At 45.8% G+C, this 15,423-nt stretch overlaps 1 protein-coding gene across 3 annotated transcripts in view; it reads left to right on the top strand.

Moving 5' to 3' along the window:
• The first annotated feature begins 4,468 nt into the window (after positions 1 to 4,468).
• The window catches only part of CEP63 (centrosomal protein 63), a 44,084-nt gene continuing 33,129 nt past the window's right edge, over positions 4,469 to 15,423 (top strand). For 2 of the 3 annotated variants that reach the window (XM_077488652.1, XM_077488650.1), the window contains exons 1-2: positions 4,485 to 4,566; positions 13,531 to 13,642. In XM_077488652.1, the coding sequence (XP_077344778.1) occupies positions 13,631 to 13,642 (12 nt within the window). In that variant the 5' untranslated portion in view covers positions 4,485 to 4,566; positions 13,531 to 13,630. Of the gene's footprint in view, positions 4,567 to 13,530; positions 13,643 to 15,423 lie in introns of all 3 variants that reach the window. The other variant, XM_077488651.1, reaches the window with a different exon arrangement.

Below are 15,423 nucleotides of genomic sequence, written 5' to 3'. Positions count from 1 at the left end.
GCCGTCAAGCATGTAACCCGTGGCACCCGTGTAGATTTGGTTTTACCGCCACGGATTGCATGCAGGCCTGACTCTTCTTCTCCTCCTCCTACTCCATCCTCCTCCCTCTCCTCCTCAGCTGCCTCCTCCTTTTCCGCTGCTAGCGTCTCTTCCACTGCACCGCCCAAGCTCCCCAGAACCTATTCCACATGCCAGGTGAGACGTTGCCATGCCGTGCTGCGTCTGTTGTGCCTGGAAGCAAAGAGCCACACTGGCCCGGCACTCCTTTCAGCTTTGCGTTCACAGGCAGATGAGTGGCTAACACCGCTCAATTTGACAGTTGGTAAAGTGGTGTGTGACAACGGTGCCAATCTGCTTAGCGCATTGAAACAGGGCAAAATCACGCACGTGCCGTGCATGGCACACGTCTTAAACTTGGTCGTGCAGCGATTCCTTGTCAAATACCCTGGGGTCCAGGACATCTTGCGGCAGGCAAGGAAAATCTCGGCCCATTTCAGAAGATCTTACACGGCCATGGCTCGCCTTGCTGACATTCAGCGGCGACACCATCTGCCGGTCAGACGTCTTATTTGCGATTGCCCGACGCGATGGAACTCAACCTTCTATATGCTTGATAGGCTGCTCCAGCAGAAACGTGCAGTTAACGTCTACCTGTATGAACTCTGCGAAAGAAACGGTTCTGGGGAGCTGGGTTTTTTTTCACCGCGCCAGTGGCTGCTCATGCGCGACACATGCAGACTTCTGCGGCCATTTGAGGAGATCACCAAACTGGTCAGTCGCAGCCATGGCGCCATCAGTGACATGGTACCTTATGCCTTCTTTCTGGAGCGTGCATTGCGTCGTGTCATTGATCAGGCTGTGGAGGAGCAGGAGCGGGAAGATGAGGAAGTCGCAATGCTGGATGAATTCCCAGGGGGGGCTACTCTATCTGAGACAAGTCAACAACAGGAGTCTGATGAGGAGTCAGAGGAGGATGGTGCCGGGGCGGATGAGCAGGAGCAAGAAGAGCATGCTTTAAACCTTTCTGGGATCCCTGTTGTGCGAGGATGGGGAGAGGAGAATGAAGAGGACGACATTATCCTGGATGATGAGCAGGAGCCAGGCCACCACACCGCTTCCACTTTAGTGCAAATGGGGGCCTTCATGCTCCAGTGTTTTAATAGGGACCCCCGTATAAAAAGCATGAGGGTCAAGGACCAGTACTGGGTGGCAACGTACTTAGACCCCCGGTACAAACACAAAATGGCGGAAATGTTACCGCCGTCGCAGAGGGCTGTCAGAATGCAGCACTTCCAGGCCTTGCTTCGAGAAATGCTGCATTCTGCTTTTGCGTGCGCTGGCAGAGGAGCAATTCCCACTCCCAGAGAAGGATTTGCGGGTACCAATCCAACAGCGCCTGCAAGAAGAGGCCGGTTTGAAGATGTGTTGGTGACTTCGGATATGAGGTCATTCTTTCAGCCGACCCATCGACAGGTGTCATCCGGATCCAGCATCAGGGAACGCCTAGACCGTCAGGTGTCCGACTACATTGGGTTAACGGCCGATGTGGACGCTCTGAGGAGTGATGAACCCCTAGACTACTGGGTGGGCAGGCTTGACCTCTGGCCAGAGCTTGCCCAATTTGCAATCGAACTGTTGGCTTGCCCCTCATCCAGTGTCCTGTCCGAAAGGACGTTCAGCGCAGCAGGGGGGATTGTGACCGATAAGCGTACTCGCCTAGCTCACCACAGTGTTAACTACCTCACATTTCTAAAAATGAATGAGGCATGGATCTCGGAGGAATTCAACACATGTGACCAGTAGACCATGTATATGTCTATAAACTATTTTTTTAATCAAGCACACAGACCTTCTTAATTCATTTGGCTCACTTCCTTGACCCAAAAAAGCACACCGTACTATATGCCCCTACCCTCCTCTTTGAAGAGGTTGAGCGGTGTCATATTTCTACTGGGGCTGCTTATGATATCCCTGTGCTGTGCTGACTTCCTCCTGGGGGTTCTTATTATGAAGGGATCACACTATCCCTGTGCTGTGCTGACTTCCTCCTGGGGGTTCTTATTATGAGGGGATCACACCATCCCTGTGCTGTGCTGACTTCCTCCTGGGGCTGCTTACGGTGCTGCTGTCAGTGCTGTATGTCACGGTGCTGCTGTCAGCGCTGTATGTCACGGTGCTGCTGTCAGCGCTGTATGTCACGGTGCTGCTGTCAGCGCTGTATGTCACGGTGCTGCTCTCAGCGCTGTATGTCACGGTGCTGCTGTCAGCGCTGTATGTCACGGTGCTGCTGTCAGCGCTGTATGTCACGGTGCTGCTGTCAGCGCTGTATGTCACGGTGCTGCTGTCAGCGCTGTATGTCACGGTGCTGCTGTCAGTGCTCTGTATTACGGTGCTGCTGTCAGATGCCTCTATCACGGTGCATGTGTCATTCCGGTATGTCACGCTGCTGGTGATCATCTCCTGCACCCTCTTCTTTGCCTACCCTGGTCCCTGACCTTCCCTCTCCTCCATTGCCTTCATTAGCTCCATAGTCCTGAATTGTTAGAACAATTTCCCAAATAAAATAAAAATGCTTGTAGTTATCGATCCCAAATTCACCTCATACATGTATTATGTCATTGTCCAGATGGTGGGACTACGTTTTACCCCCTAATAATTACCACGTGGCCGCAAATTCGACATGAAGGTTTGCAAAGTTCGCCTCCCATTGAAGTCAATGGGGCCCGCGGCGAACGTTCGGTTTCGCGAACGTTTGGGTCCGTTCGCATTTCGCGTTCGCGAAACGTCCCGTCGGAAGTTCGTCCATCACTACTAGTGAAGGAAAATCTCAGCAATGGAATGAAGATAGCAAAAATAAACCTTATGAGGGTTATAACCCTCCATCCACTCTATCCAATATGAAAAAAAAAAAAAAAGTTTTGCCTATAGTTTTACATTAATACAATTTCACTGTACATTCTCCATACCTCCCAACTGTCCCTGATTTTGAGGGACTGTCCCTGATTTGGAGCAATGTCCCTCTGTCCATCTTTCCTCCTCATTTGTCCCTCATTTTGGTCTGACCTATATAGTTGTATATAAAATGCACTTTTTATCTTTCAAAAAGTGTTTCCAGGTGCTAAACCTTTCATCCAATTTCTAAATTGCTGCATTTGTACATTTGAAAAGCCAATATAATGGAATAGTAGTGGTAAAAAAAAAAAGCACTTGTGGATTTAATTAAAACGGAGTCCCACCGAAAAGTGGAACTTCCGCTCATCGGATTCCTCCCCCCCTCTGGTGCCACAATTGGCACCTTTCAGGGGGGAGGGGGTGCAGATACCTGTATAATACAGGTATTTGCACCCACTTCCGGGAATAGACTCCCGCGGGAGTCACGCCCCTTCCTGGACCCCCCCCCCCCACTGTCTCCTAGGAAACACACAGGTCCCAGGAGATAGTGGGGACCACTTATGACACGCAGCGCGACTCGCGCATGCGCACTAGGGAACCGGGAAGTGAAGCCGCAACATTTCATTTCCTGATTACATCAATGAGAATGGTGGCGGCAGCAGCGAGAGCCAAGCGATTGCTCGGCTTCAGCTGCCGACAACATCGCTGGACCCTGAGACAGGTAAGTGTGCATTTATTAAAAGTCAGCAGCTGCAGTATTTGTAGCTGCTGGCTTTGCTCGGCTTCAGCTGCCGACATCGCTGGACCCTGAGACAGGTAAGTGTCCATTTATTAAAAGTCAGCAGTATTTGTATCTGCTGGCTTTTAATATTTTTTAGGTGGACTCCCTCTTTAACCTTTTTTGGGGGGGTTATAGCTCCTTTAAGGGGGTGTGTCCTATGCTTACATACATTTGCTAATAGGTGTCCCTTATTCCTATGTCAAAATGTTAGGAGGTATAATGCTCTGTGCCTCTGCTAGAGGAAACTGCAAAACCATAAAACGATTCAGAGTAGTAATTCAACAACCAGAGCTGAAAATGAGGCTTGATTCTTTGAAAGTGAAAGTGAGGCTTGGCTCCTGGACTGTGAAAGCGAGGCTTGGTTCCTGGCCTGTGATAATGAAGCGTGTTACTTTGAATGTGAAAGGGAGGCTTGGTTCCTGAACTGTTACATGAAATATGGTACTTTGAATATGAAAGGGAGGCTTGGTTCCATGGCCTGTGCTAGTAAAATGTGATACTTTGAATGTAAAAGTGAGGCTTGGTTCTTTGAATGTGAATGTGAGGCTTGGTTCCTGGACTGTTAAGCAAAGTGTGGTAATTTGAATGTGAAAGGGAGGCTTGGTTCTTGGAATATGCAAGTGAGGCTTGGTTCTTGGAATGTGAAAGTGAGGCTTGGTTCTTGGAATGTGAAAGTGAGGCTTGGTTCTTGGAATGTGAAAGTGAGGCTTGGTTCTAGGAATGTGAAAGTGAGGCTTGGTTCTTGGAATGTGAAAATGAGGCTTGGTTCTTGGAATGTGAAAGTGAGGCTTGGTTCTTGGAATGTGAAAGTGAGGCTTGGTTCCTGTAGGGGTTTGCAGAGCAGTGTGAAGATGTATGCTGACCGATAGAAATAGAGTCTGACTTTGGAGCAGGTACAGTGCTGATCTGTTTATCTCGGTGGAGGATTAAAGTCATAGTCCATCTTCTGCAAACATATCAGAAATGCTTGACATTAATAAAACGTGCATGTATTGCACTTGTGCATTGAAGCCTGCAGAACAATGCACCCTTGCTTAGTGGATGGTGGGTGCAATGTTCAATCTTCTGCAGAGCATTCCTCTAGCCCCAGATCTGTATGGAGCTGGTATTGTAGGGCTGGAGAAAGTAAACACTGGACTACCAGCAGCACATTGTCACTGCACTTGTGTTCCATTGACAAGTGCACTGTTGTGGTGGTAGAGGAGACTTGTAGTCTTTCCATTCACAGTTCACTGAATGAATCTATGAATGGATGGCACTGCCATTTTGGTGGAGCCACAGATTAAAAACAAAAAAAACATGACGCTTCAAGGAGAGCACCCGCATCTAAGACCCCTTTCACATAACGCGTAGTGAGAACGAGTGTTTGCTCTGTGTGATTTTCACACAATTCTGCATGTCGCATAGGAATAGTCTATTCATTTCAATGGCCTGCCCTATGCGCATTTGTCATTCAAAAACAAGCTCCAGATCCTTTTTGCATGACAAGCATTGCGCGGTTTTTAACCTCTTTCTGACCCGCTGCAGTACTGGCACAATCGCGTACTTGTACGTTGTGCTTTTTCTTCCGGGTTCGCTCGTGCATATACGTGCATGGCCCAGAAGACTGTGCTGTTATTCGCTGCAGCACAAGCCGATCAGCAGGTCCCGGCCAATGATTTATGGTAGGCACTTGTTGATTAGCAGAGCCAATGACAGGAGAGAGCCCTGTATAGGTAAACAACACAGGGCTTTCTACTAAGGATGAGCTCAGGTCTGTTCGCATGGACCAAGTGCAGAGCCCGCCAGGAAGTCGGTGCAGCACTGCACTAATCACAGGCAGTGAGACATTGCCCGATCTCTGCAGCCGCACATCGGGGCAATGTCTCACTGCCTGTGATTAGCACAGCGCTGCGCCGACTTCCTGCCGGGCCCTGCACGTGTTCCATGCAAACACGCTTGAGCTCATCCTTACTTTCTACAGACAGCAGAGATTTGCCATTCTTTTTTTTTTTTTTTTTTTGCAAAGAAGGTAGAGTAAAGAGTAAAAACCCGCACATTGCTTAGTAAAATCATCACACAGTAAAGATTATTAGGCACATATTTAACCCCTTCATCACCCTAGATGTTAACCCCTTCCTAACCAGTGTCATTAGTACAGAGACGTGTATAGTTTAAGCACTGATCACTGTAGTCACTCCAATGTCAGTTAGTGTTAGATTTTCTGACGCAGTATCACAGTCACACTATAAGTCACTGATCACGGCCATTAGTAGTATATACAAAAAAAATAATAATCCAGTATACATACCATAACTGGTAGCTGCGCTAACTTTCACACAAACTAATCAATATACACTTATTGTGATTTGTAATGTGATAACATAGGAAATAGGCAAACATGTATGAAAGAAACGCACATCAACTTACATCAATACACACAAAAATAAATGTAAATGTCTAATAATAGTTATTGATGTGAGTTTCTTTCATACATGTAGCACTGACCCCCAAAGGAGCTGCTGGTTTTATTAGGCTTACCGTTACCTTCTTGACCTCTTCTCCGTCTAGGGGTTCCTGTGGTAGATGGCCCAAAGAAATGTGGAAACTGACACTGAATCTTCTTTTGGGTTATTTATTTGAAACAGAAACAGAGTCTCTCAGTTTAGGATAGAGGGTTAGGAGGAAGTTCAGGTACTTCAGACTGCAAAAATGGAAAGTCTCTTATAGAAAAAAATCCAGAGAATAACAACCGTTTCACAACTGGATTTTACAACCCCCTCTCACTAGGCCTAGCAACTGGTAGGGTGTTAAGTAAAATCTCTGCCACAGACTTGAGCGTAGGATATTTGACAAATTTAGAGAGCTATCATACGGTACCAGTATCTCTCAGCCGATCTGGCAATACCGTATGAGTGTAGATCCATGTAGTGTCCTTCAACTAAGCCTCCAGTCTCCTTCAGAGAAGCCAGCCTTGTGCATGGCCTTCTCCTGAAGTGTCCTCCCCTGGGGTTTCTCCAGTTGCTGGGCCTCTCCCTTCAGATGAGACGGCACCGGACCACCTTTGGATCAATAGGTCCTGAAATCCATTCAGGCCTGTCCCTGTAGTTGCGTTGCCTTGGGATACCCAGCCCCGAGACTCAAAATGCATGGTTCCTCACTCCAGGCCAGGAGGGCCATGGGCTGCGTCAGGAGGACCAACCGAACAGGCAGAAAAAAATCTCTGGAATCCTGAAGCTTGTGATGTCAGTACCTTAAATACCACCTCCCAGAATGCACAGCAGAAGAACACGCCCACTGGGCTGGTTCCAAAAGAAACAGTGGCATTCAATACACCCAGCTAAACTGGGTTCTTACTCTTGCCGGCGGTGACAGCAACACCTGCGGTCAAGGAGAACCCAGTGCAACCCAGCTAGACTGGTACTGAAACCATAAATTTAGAAAATTAGTCCCAAAACCCAACTGTTAATTAACTTTAAAAAACATATATAGCTCCTGCTCGTCAGGAGCCAGCGCTACATACATTTTTGCCTATTTCCTTTTATTACATTACTTTAATTTGGGTTGCTTTTCTATAGAACATTACCTGTGTTCATGTGCTTTGCATTGCTGAAAAATGCATACATTCGGCATTTGTCCACACTGCACAACACTGCTATGTTGTGGTATGAACAGAGCACATAGAAAAATTTTTTTTATATGTGCCCTTGCACAGAGACCTGCATTAAACAGGTACAGAAAAATACAAGTTTCTGCACATAGTGTAAATGAGTCCTTAGCCTTTAACCCCTTCACATTTAAGGGTAAAACAAATCTAAAAACCTAAGCTAAATTTTGCAGGTTTGACAGGTGTTACTAAAACTGTACATACTTATCGTCATAACTAGGGATGTGCTGAAACCGATACCGAAAATAAATCTTCCTTGATCCCGAAACCGATACCAAAATTGACTGTTATAAAAAAAAAAATTTATACAGGAGATGGTCAGAGACTGGGGACATGGTACAGGAGATGGTCAGAGACTGGGGACATGGTACAGGAGGTGGTCAGAGACTGCGGACATGGTACAGGAGGTGGTCAGAGACTGCGGACATGCTACAGGAGATGGTCAGAGACTGCGGACATGCTACAGGAGATGGTCAGAGACTGCGGACATGGTACAGGAGGTGGTCAGAGACCGCGGACATGGTACAGGAGGTGGTCAGAGACCGCGGACATGGTACAGGAGGTGGTCAGAGACCGCGGACATGGTACAGGAGGTGATCAGAGACCGCGGACATGGTACAGGAGGTGATCAGAGACCGCGGACATGGTACAGGAGGTGGTCAGAGACCGCGGACATGGTACAGGAGGTGATCAGAGACTGCGGACATGGTACAGGAGGTGATCAGAGACTGCGGACATGGTACAGGAGGTGATCAGAGACTGCGGACATGGTACAGGAGGTGGTCAGAGACTGCGGACATGGTACAGGAGGTGGTCAGAGACTGCGGACATGGTACAGGAGGTGGTCAGAGACTGCGGACATGGTACAGGAGGTGGTCAGAGACTGCGGACATGGTACAGGAGGTGGTCAGAGACTGCGGACATGGTACAGGAGGTGGTCAGAGACTGCGGACATGGTACAGGAGGTGGTCAGAGACTGCGGACATGGTACAGGAGGTGGTCAGAGACTGCGGACAATAAAAAGAAAAAGAAACACACTACCGAAAGGTTGGAGAGTGCTGCTCACCCCTAAGTAATGACAAAAAAAGGAGAAAGGAGCAATTTCCCCTGTAATGGTTTTTTTTGACAGCAAAACAATATATGTAATAATAGTAGGAGAATGTTGAATAAAAAAGATTTAAATATTTATTGGTACGTCAAAAATATAACACATTGGTTAAAAAATGAACTCCACTGGACAGTTGGTAAAAACTGGAACACAACATTAATATAAAATGGGTGTACATATACAGACAAAAACTTTACATAAACACTGTACAAAATTGCAGACAGTGGAGACGTGAATCTGACGCGTTTCAACCCGTGATATGGGTCTTCTTCAGAGGGGTGGCCTGCTACGGAAGGAAAACAACATGAGTATATACATTGAAAATGACTTCAATATAGTATAAATCAGGGCTCGACAAAACCCGGGTGCCAGGTCGCATTTGCGACTAGAATTAGCGGCCTGGCACCTGGGCAGCACAGCTGGGGGTATCCTGTCTCCGTGGACCCCCCCCCCCCCCCCCGGCGTGATCGCGTCGGGCCGTTCCGCCGGCGGCCGGTAATTGAGGCCGCGGCTTTGAGGCCTTCTGCGGTCCTATGATTCCTTCTTGAATCTGGCGCCCTCTTGTGGTGGCCGTTGGTATGACAACCAGCAATGCTAATGGAGCTTCCCCTGCCTGGTTTTATTGCCTGCCTATCTCCTTCCCTTTATTTAGAACCCCTAAACATTATATATATTTTTTATTCTAACACCCTAGAGAATAAAATGGTGGTCGTTGCAAAACAGTCTGTCACACCGTATTTGCGCAGAGGACTTACAAGTGCACTTTTTTTGGGAAAAATAATTTATTTAATAAAAAAATAAGAAAACAGTAAAGTTAGCCCAATTTTTTTTTTATATTGTGAAAGATATAAAGATAAGTTGCGCCCGCTCATGGAATGGCGACAAACTTTTACCCTTTAAAATCTCCATAGGCGACGTTTAAAAAATTCTGCAGGTTGCACGTTTTGAGTTACAGAGAGGGTCTAGGGATAGAATTATTCCCCTCGCTCTACCCATCACGGCGATACCTCACATGTGTGGTTTGAACACCACTTTCATATGCGGGCGGGACAGGGCGCGTTTAAAATTATTTTTATTTTCTTACTTTAACTTTTATTTTTATTTTTTTCACTGTTCTTTTAAGAAAAAATAAAAATTGTGTCACTTTTATTCCTATTACAAGGAATGTAAAAATCCCTTGTAATAGAAAAAAGCATGACCGGTCCTCTTAAATATGAGATCTCATATTTACACTAAAATGCAATAAAAAAAAAAAAAATTGTCATTTGGAAAAAAAAAGGAAAAAAAAATGTCCCTCTAAGAGCTATGGGCAATGACTTGGAGACGGGGGGGGGGGGGGGGTGCGCTGCGCTATCTTCCCCTCATCTCCATGTCAGGCCAGGGACAGGCCCGGATTGCCGTTACCGACCTTGCTCCTAACTTTTTTAGCTGGCTCCTAGATTCCAAGCAAATTTGTCAAGCCCTGGTATAAATATCTGGAGTCCTGACATAGTTACCGAATACTGTACATCCAGATATGCTCATGGTAACTATGTCAGGACTCCAGATATTTATACTGTATTGAAGTAATTTTCAATGTATATTAGAGCTGCCACGACGCGTCGACGTAATCGACTACGTCGACTAAGAAAATACGTCGATGTGCGTGCAGGGGGTCGATGCGTCACAGTGGGGGCAGTGCTTAGTATCTACCGCTGCCCTCCGTGCCGCCGTCCCCCTCTTCTCCCCCTCTGTGCCGCCGTCCCCCTCTCTTCCCCCCTTCCATGCCGCCGTCCATAGAGGTGCAACGGATCGTCACCGATCCGTGATCCGAGCGCACATGGAGCGCTCCGCAGTCTCGGCCTTAGGAGAGGCCGCGGCTTCGGCCTAGCTCCGAAGCGGCGGCCATCTTTCTACACCCAGGCGTTTACAATGTGATCGCTCCAATGGAGCGATCACTTGTGAACAAACCGGCGTCATGACATGACGCCGGTTTCTCTCTCCCCTCTCTGTACTGATCTGTGCAGTGGAGGGGAGAGGTCGGATGGAAGCAGACATCCCTCCATACCCTGCCAATACTCTGCCAGCCCGATACTCTGCCCGCCAATGCAATACTCTGCCCGCCAATACTCTGCCAGCCAAAGCAATACTCTGCCCGCCAATACTCTGCCCGCCAATACTCTGCCCACCAATACTCTGCCCGCCAATACTCTGCAATACAATACTTTGCCAGCCAATGCAATACTCTGCCCGCCAATACTCTGCCCGCCAATACTCTGCCAGCCAATGCAATACTCTGCCCGCCAATACTCTGCCAGCCAATGCAATACTCTGCCAGCCAATACAATACTCTGCAATACAATACTCTGCCAGCCAATGCAATACTCTGCAATACAATACTCTGCCAGCCAATGCAATACTCTGCAATACAATACTCTGCCAGCCAATGCAGTACAATACACTGCCCGCCAATACAATACTCTACAATACAATACTCTACAATACAATACTCTCAAGGTTATCCAAAGGATTAATTAGCTAATCAAAAAAAACAAAAAAACACTAGATTCATTAAAAAATAAAAAAAATAATCGGATAGTCGTTGACTAATCGAAAAAATAATCGATAGATTAGTCGACAGACAAATTAATCGTTAGTTGCAGCTCTAATGTATATGCTCATGTTGTTTTCCTTCCGTAGCAGACCACCCCTCTGAAGAAGACCCATATCATGGGTTGAAATGTGTCAGGGTCATGTCTCCACTGTCTTCAAATTTGTACAGTGTTTATGTGAAGTTTTTGTCTGTATATGTACACCCATTTTATATTAATGTTGTGTTCCAGTTTTCACCAACTGTCCAGTGGAGTTCATTTTTTAACCAATGTGTCATATTTTTGACGTACCAATAAATATTTAAACCTTTTTTATTCAACATTCTCCTACTATTATTACATATATTGTTTTGCTACCAAAAAAAACCATTACAGGGGAAATTGCTCCTTTCTCCTTTATTTTTGTCAGAGACTGCAGACATGGTACAGGAGATGGTCAGAGACTGCGGACATGGTACAGGAGATGGTCAGAGACTGCGGACATGGTACAGGAGATGGTCAGAGACTGCAGACATGGTACAGGAGATGGTCAGAGACTGCAGACATGGTACAGGAGATGGTCAGAGACTGCGGACATGGTACAGGAGATGGTCAGAGACTGCGCACATGGTACAGGAGATGGTCAGAGACTGCGCACATGGTACAGGAGATGGTCAGAGACTGCGCACATGGTACAGGAGATGGTCAGAGACTGCACACATGGTACAGGAGATGGTCAGAGACTGTGGACATGCTACAGGAGATCAACGCAGCCTCACCAGTGCCCATCATATGCAGCCTCACTGTGCCCGTCATGTAGCCTGCTTGTGCCTCGCCAGTGCATATAAACATACACATATAAAAACACACACACATATATAAACATGCACACATATAACACACATGCACACATATAAACATACACATATAACACACACATGCACACACACACATATATAAACATGCACACATATAACACACACATTTTATATATATATAATTATAATATGACAGCCTTTTTAAAAATTGGCAAATGCAGCTCTGTACCTTAGTCTCCATGCTGGGTACTGCACTGTAGGGGGAGGCAGAGAGCACAGCACACACTGCTAGAAATCTCTCCCTTGCTTTCACTTTCACAGTAAATAGCGTGACCGAGCTCCTACACAGCCGATTTACACATTGGCTGAGGAGCCATATACAGCCACCGCTGGGGAGAGGGGGACTTTACACTGAGACCCTAGGGGCTGCCTGCAGCATGGGTGAGAAGGGAGGGAGGGGAGGAGGAGAGAGTAAAGATGGAATGACACCCCCGTGATGGGCGGCGCCAGTCCGGGGCCAAGCCCAGCAGGCCCCTCCCCCTTTTCGGCACCAGTATCGGCAAAAATTCTCTTTCGAGTGCATTGTCCCGATGTGTGGCTGCAGAGATCGGGAAATGTCTCGCTGCCTGTGATTAGCGCTCCGCAGTGCCGACTTCCTGGCGGGCTCTGTATGTGCTGTTTGCAAACACGCCTGAGCTCACCCATACTTACTCCTGGCACGTGAATGCAATATGACACGGATCTACAGGAATGAAGCTGGTGGTGATCACCATGTGACACATACCTAACAAACAGTGATCAAGATCAGAGCTCATCCTTAGCCAGTAGTATTATTTTCAGTCTCCTACTAAACCAGATTTCCAAAAAGGGCTCTTGCTTTAAAAACTTGGCCTTGGTTTTCAAAACTGATCAGTAAGAAGAATAAAATGTATGTATAGTCAAAACGGATATTAATAAATTATGGGTGGGTTTAAACCCCTGACAGTTTTTATTTTTATTTTTTACAATCTGTCTTGCATTGGAGAATTTTCCCTTTTCTTCCTATTCTAGAGACAGAAAAAAATCTCCCAAAGCGAGGGGAATTCTCCACTTATGCGGCTTTTCCGGGGACAGGTGTCTACAATAGAAGATGTCCCCTCATCTTTTGTTTTGAAGCAGGGTGGATTTAAATAAGTGATTAAAAAAAAAATCAAATAAATTAGATTTTTTTAAATTTAAATATATATTTTTTTTAATTTAAATATATATTTTTTTTAATCAAATTTATTTTAATAGATTGTTACTCCAAAAGCGTTTTATCTAAAGATAGTTTTCTATTTAAGATACATTAATAATTTAGTTTATTCAGCATGTAATGGAGCTTAGTTATGTAGCATGAGGCTGTATATTCTACAATATTTAAATTTTTGAATGTAATTTGATTTTCATTCAAGTTCTGCAAGCTGAGATAACATGCACTGCATTGATGCGTTCACACAATTTCACAGTAACCATGAGTTGAAACAAAGTTCAGGAATATTCCTTTATCCCAATGTTTTGCAAATCTATGTACACTACAAACTGTATGACTGAATCGGTTCTGATGTTGCTGTTTTACGAACTAAACAGCTTATTATTCTAAATAGGAAACATTCAATTTGTTTGCAAAATATTTAAAGATTCTAATTTACCAGTAAGAATGAGCCCTTACATTTAAAGAACACCTGTCATTTCAGATCCATCATGGCAGCGCCTTTTATCGGACATCACCTGCTGCTGCCACGTTCCTCACCTTGTTGTGTCACTGCCGCATCAACAGCCGTCCCATTAAAGTGAATGGGACTGTCGGTGAGTCAACAGCGGGTCAGAGGATGACAGTTGCTCTTTAAAAATTACGATTTAAATCAAGTCTTTTTACTAGTGATTTAAATCTTGATTTAAATCAAATCCACCCTGTTTTGGAACAAATCGAAATATTTTGTATTTCCCCTTCCCTTTCTTTTTTCTGATGACAATGGTCGCAGTACAAATAAAGTGGTGAATCTCCCTAAGTGGAGACAGAAATACAAACTTGATATAGGGTCTAACCATTTCCCACTCAATCTAAAGCTGATTGAGAAAGAAAAATTTCACCTAGAGATACACTTTACATGTCCCTGCCATGTATGCTATATACAGGTAACATCTGTCCCCTAGGTTCTCTTTATTCATGGAGTATTGGTGCAGACCCATTGCTTTCATGTATTTCTGATGCTATGCTCCCCCTTTGTTGATCAATACAGATCTTAACCTGGGGACATGAACAGCCAATTTATAGAAAAAACAGCTAAAAGAGGTCTCACACAAAGGTGTGCTGTAAAAATGATTTCCTGTAGATCTGGACATTAATAGTAGAGACACTGCTAATCCATTCTTATGGTGATAACATGCTACAGTACATAATTATGTTTCTATGGTTAGGTGCTGGGCTACAGCAATATTAAGGAGACCTTCTTCGCTTTTTATTCTTCTATCCCTCTATGGAGATACTGCTGTTATGCTTGACCATTCTCCTTTGAACAGCAAGAGGAGAGCTAAAGCCAAGCAAGCCCAAAGACTTCTATACAGAGCACTGAGAATCCTCAATCCTGGGAGATGTAGTTTGAGATGACAGCCATATAATTGGACGAATAGACAATTTACACTATAGATCCCAAAAGACACTGTGCAGTAGGAGTGGAGAGATGATTTCTATTCAACTTCTTGGGAAAGTTCCTCCTCTTGGCACCGAGGGAGTTGGAGAGAGCACACCTCTGTCTGGATATTATCCTGCCAGCTGGAAACCATGCCAGCAGACATCTGACCCTGAGACTGGGAGTGGAGCCTGATGATACCCCGGGGGGCAGCACATCACCTCCCACATTACAGCACCTGCTGGAGCATCCGTTCACCCTCTGCTTCCCACCGCTGATCGCCAGAGGGTTTCAGGGAGAGACCGAGGGGGGGGGGGGTGGGTGCGAGAGGACTGCAGCATCCCAGGGCTTTTTAGCCATTGCTGATACTGCTAGCTTAACCTGATTGAATATAAATTTTGCAATATATTTGCAGGTAAATATACATGTAATGCTGTGATCATTCTATGCTGATCATTTCAATAAAAGGGTTAAACTCAGAGCCTTTCAGAAAATTCTAATACATTTACTGAAAATAATATGGAAATTATTAAACTAAAGTGGTTTTAAAGTGAGAAGTTTTTTTTTTTTTTTTAATCTTAATGCATTCTATGCATTAAGATAAAAAAATCTGTGTGCAGCAGCTCCCCTCAGCCTCCCTAATACTCCCCTGAGCTCCCTCTCCATCCATTGATGTTGCATGAGAGCCACAAAGTTCAGGGCCTCTTCCTCCTCATTGGCTGAGACACAGCAGCGGCAACATGGCTGTCAATCAAAGTCAGCGAGTCAATGAGGAGTGAAAGCGGGCGGGGCCGAGCCGTGGCTCTGTGTCTGCATAGATGCACAGAGCAGCGGCTCAGCTCAGGTGCCCCCATAGCAAGCTGCTTGCTGTGGGAGCACTCAGCAGGAGGGAGGGGCCAGGAGAGCTGGCGAGGGACCCAATTAGAGGAGGATCCGGGCTGCTCTGTGCACCACTGC

This window comes from Lithobates pipiens, unplaced genomic scaffold, assembly GCF_037356315.1.
Source record: "Lithobates pipiens isolate NorthernLeopardFrog02 unplaced genomic scaffold, aLitPip1_a1.2 Scaffold_18, whole genome shotgun sequence".
Classification (NCBI taxonomy): domain Eukaryota; kingdom Metazoa; phylum Chordata; class Amphibia; order Anura; family Ranidae; genus Lithobates; species Lithobates pipiens.
Note: the sequence above shows the minus strand (reverse complement) of the source record. Positions and strands in the feature narration are given on the sequence as shown.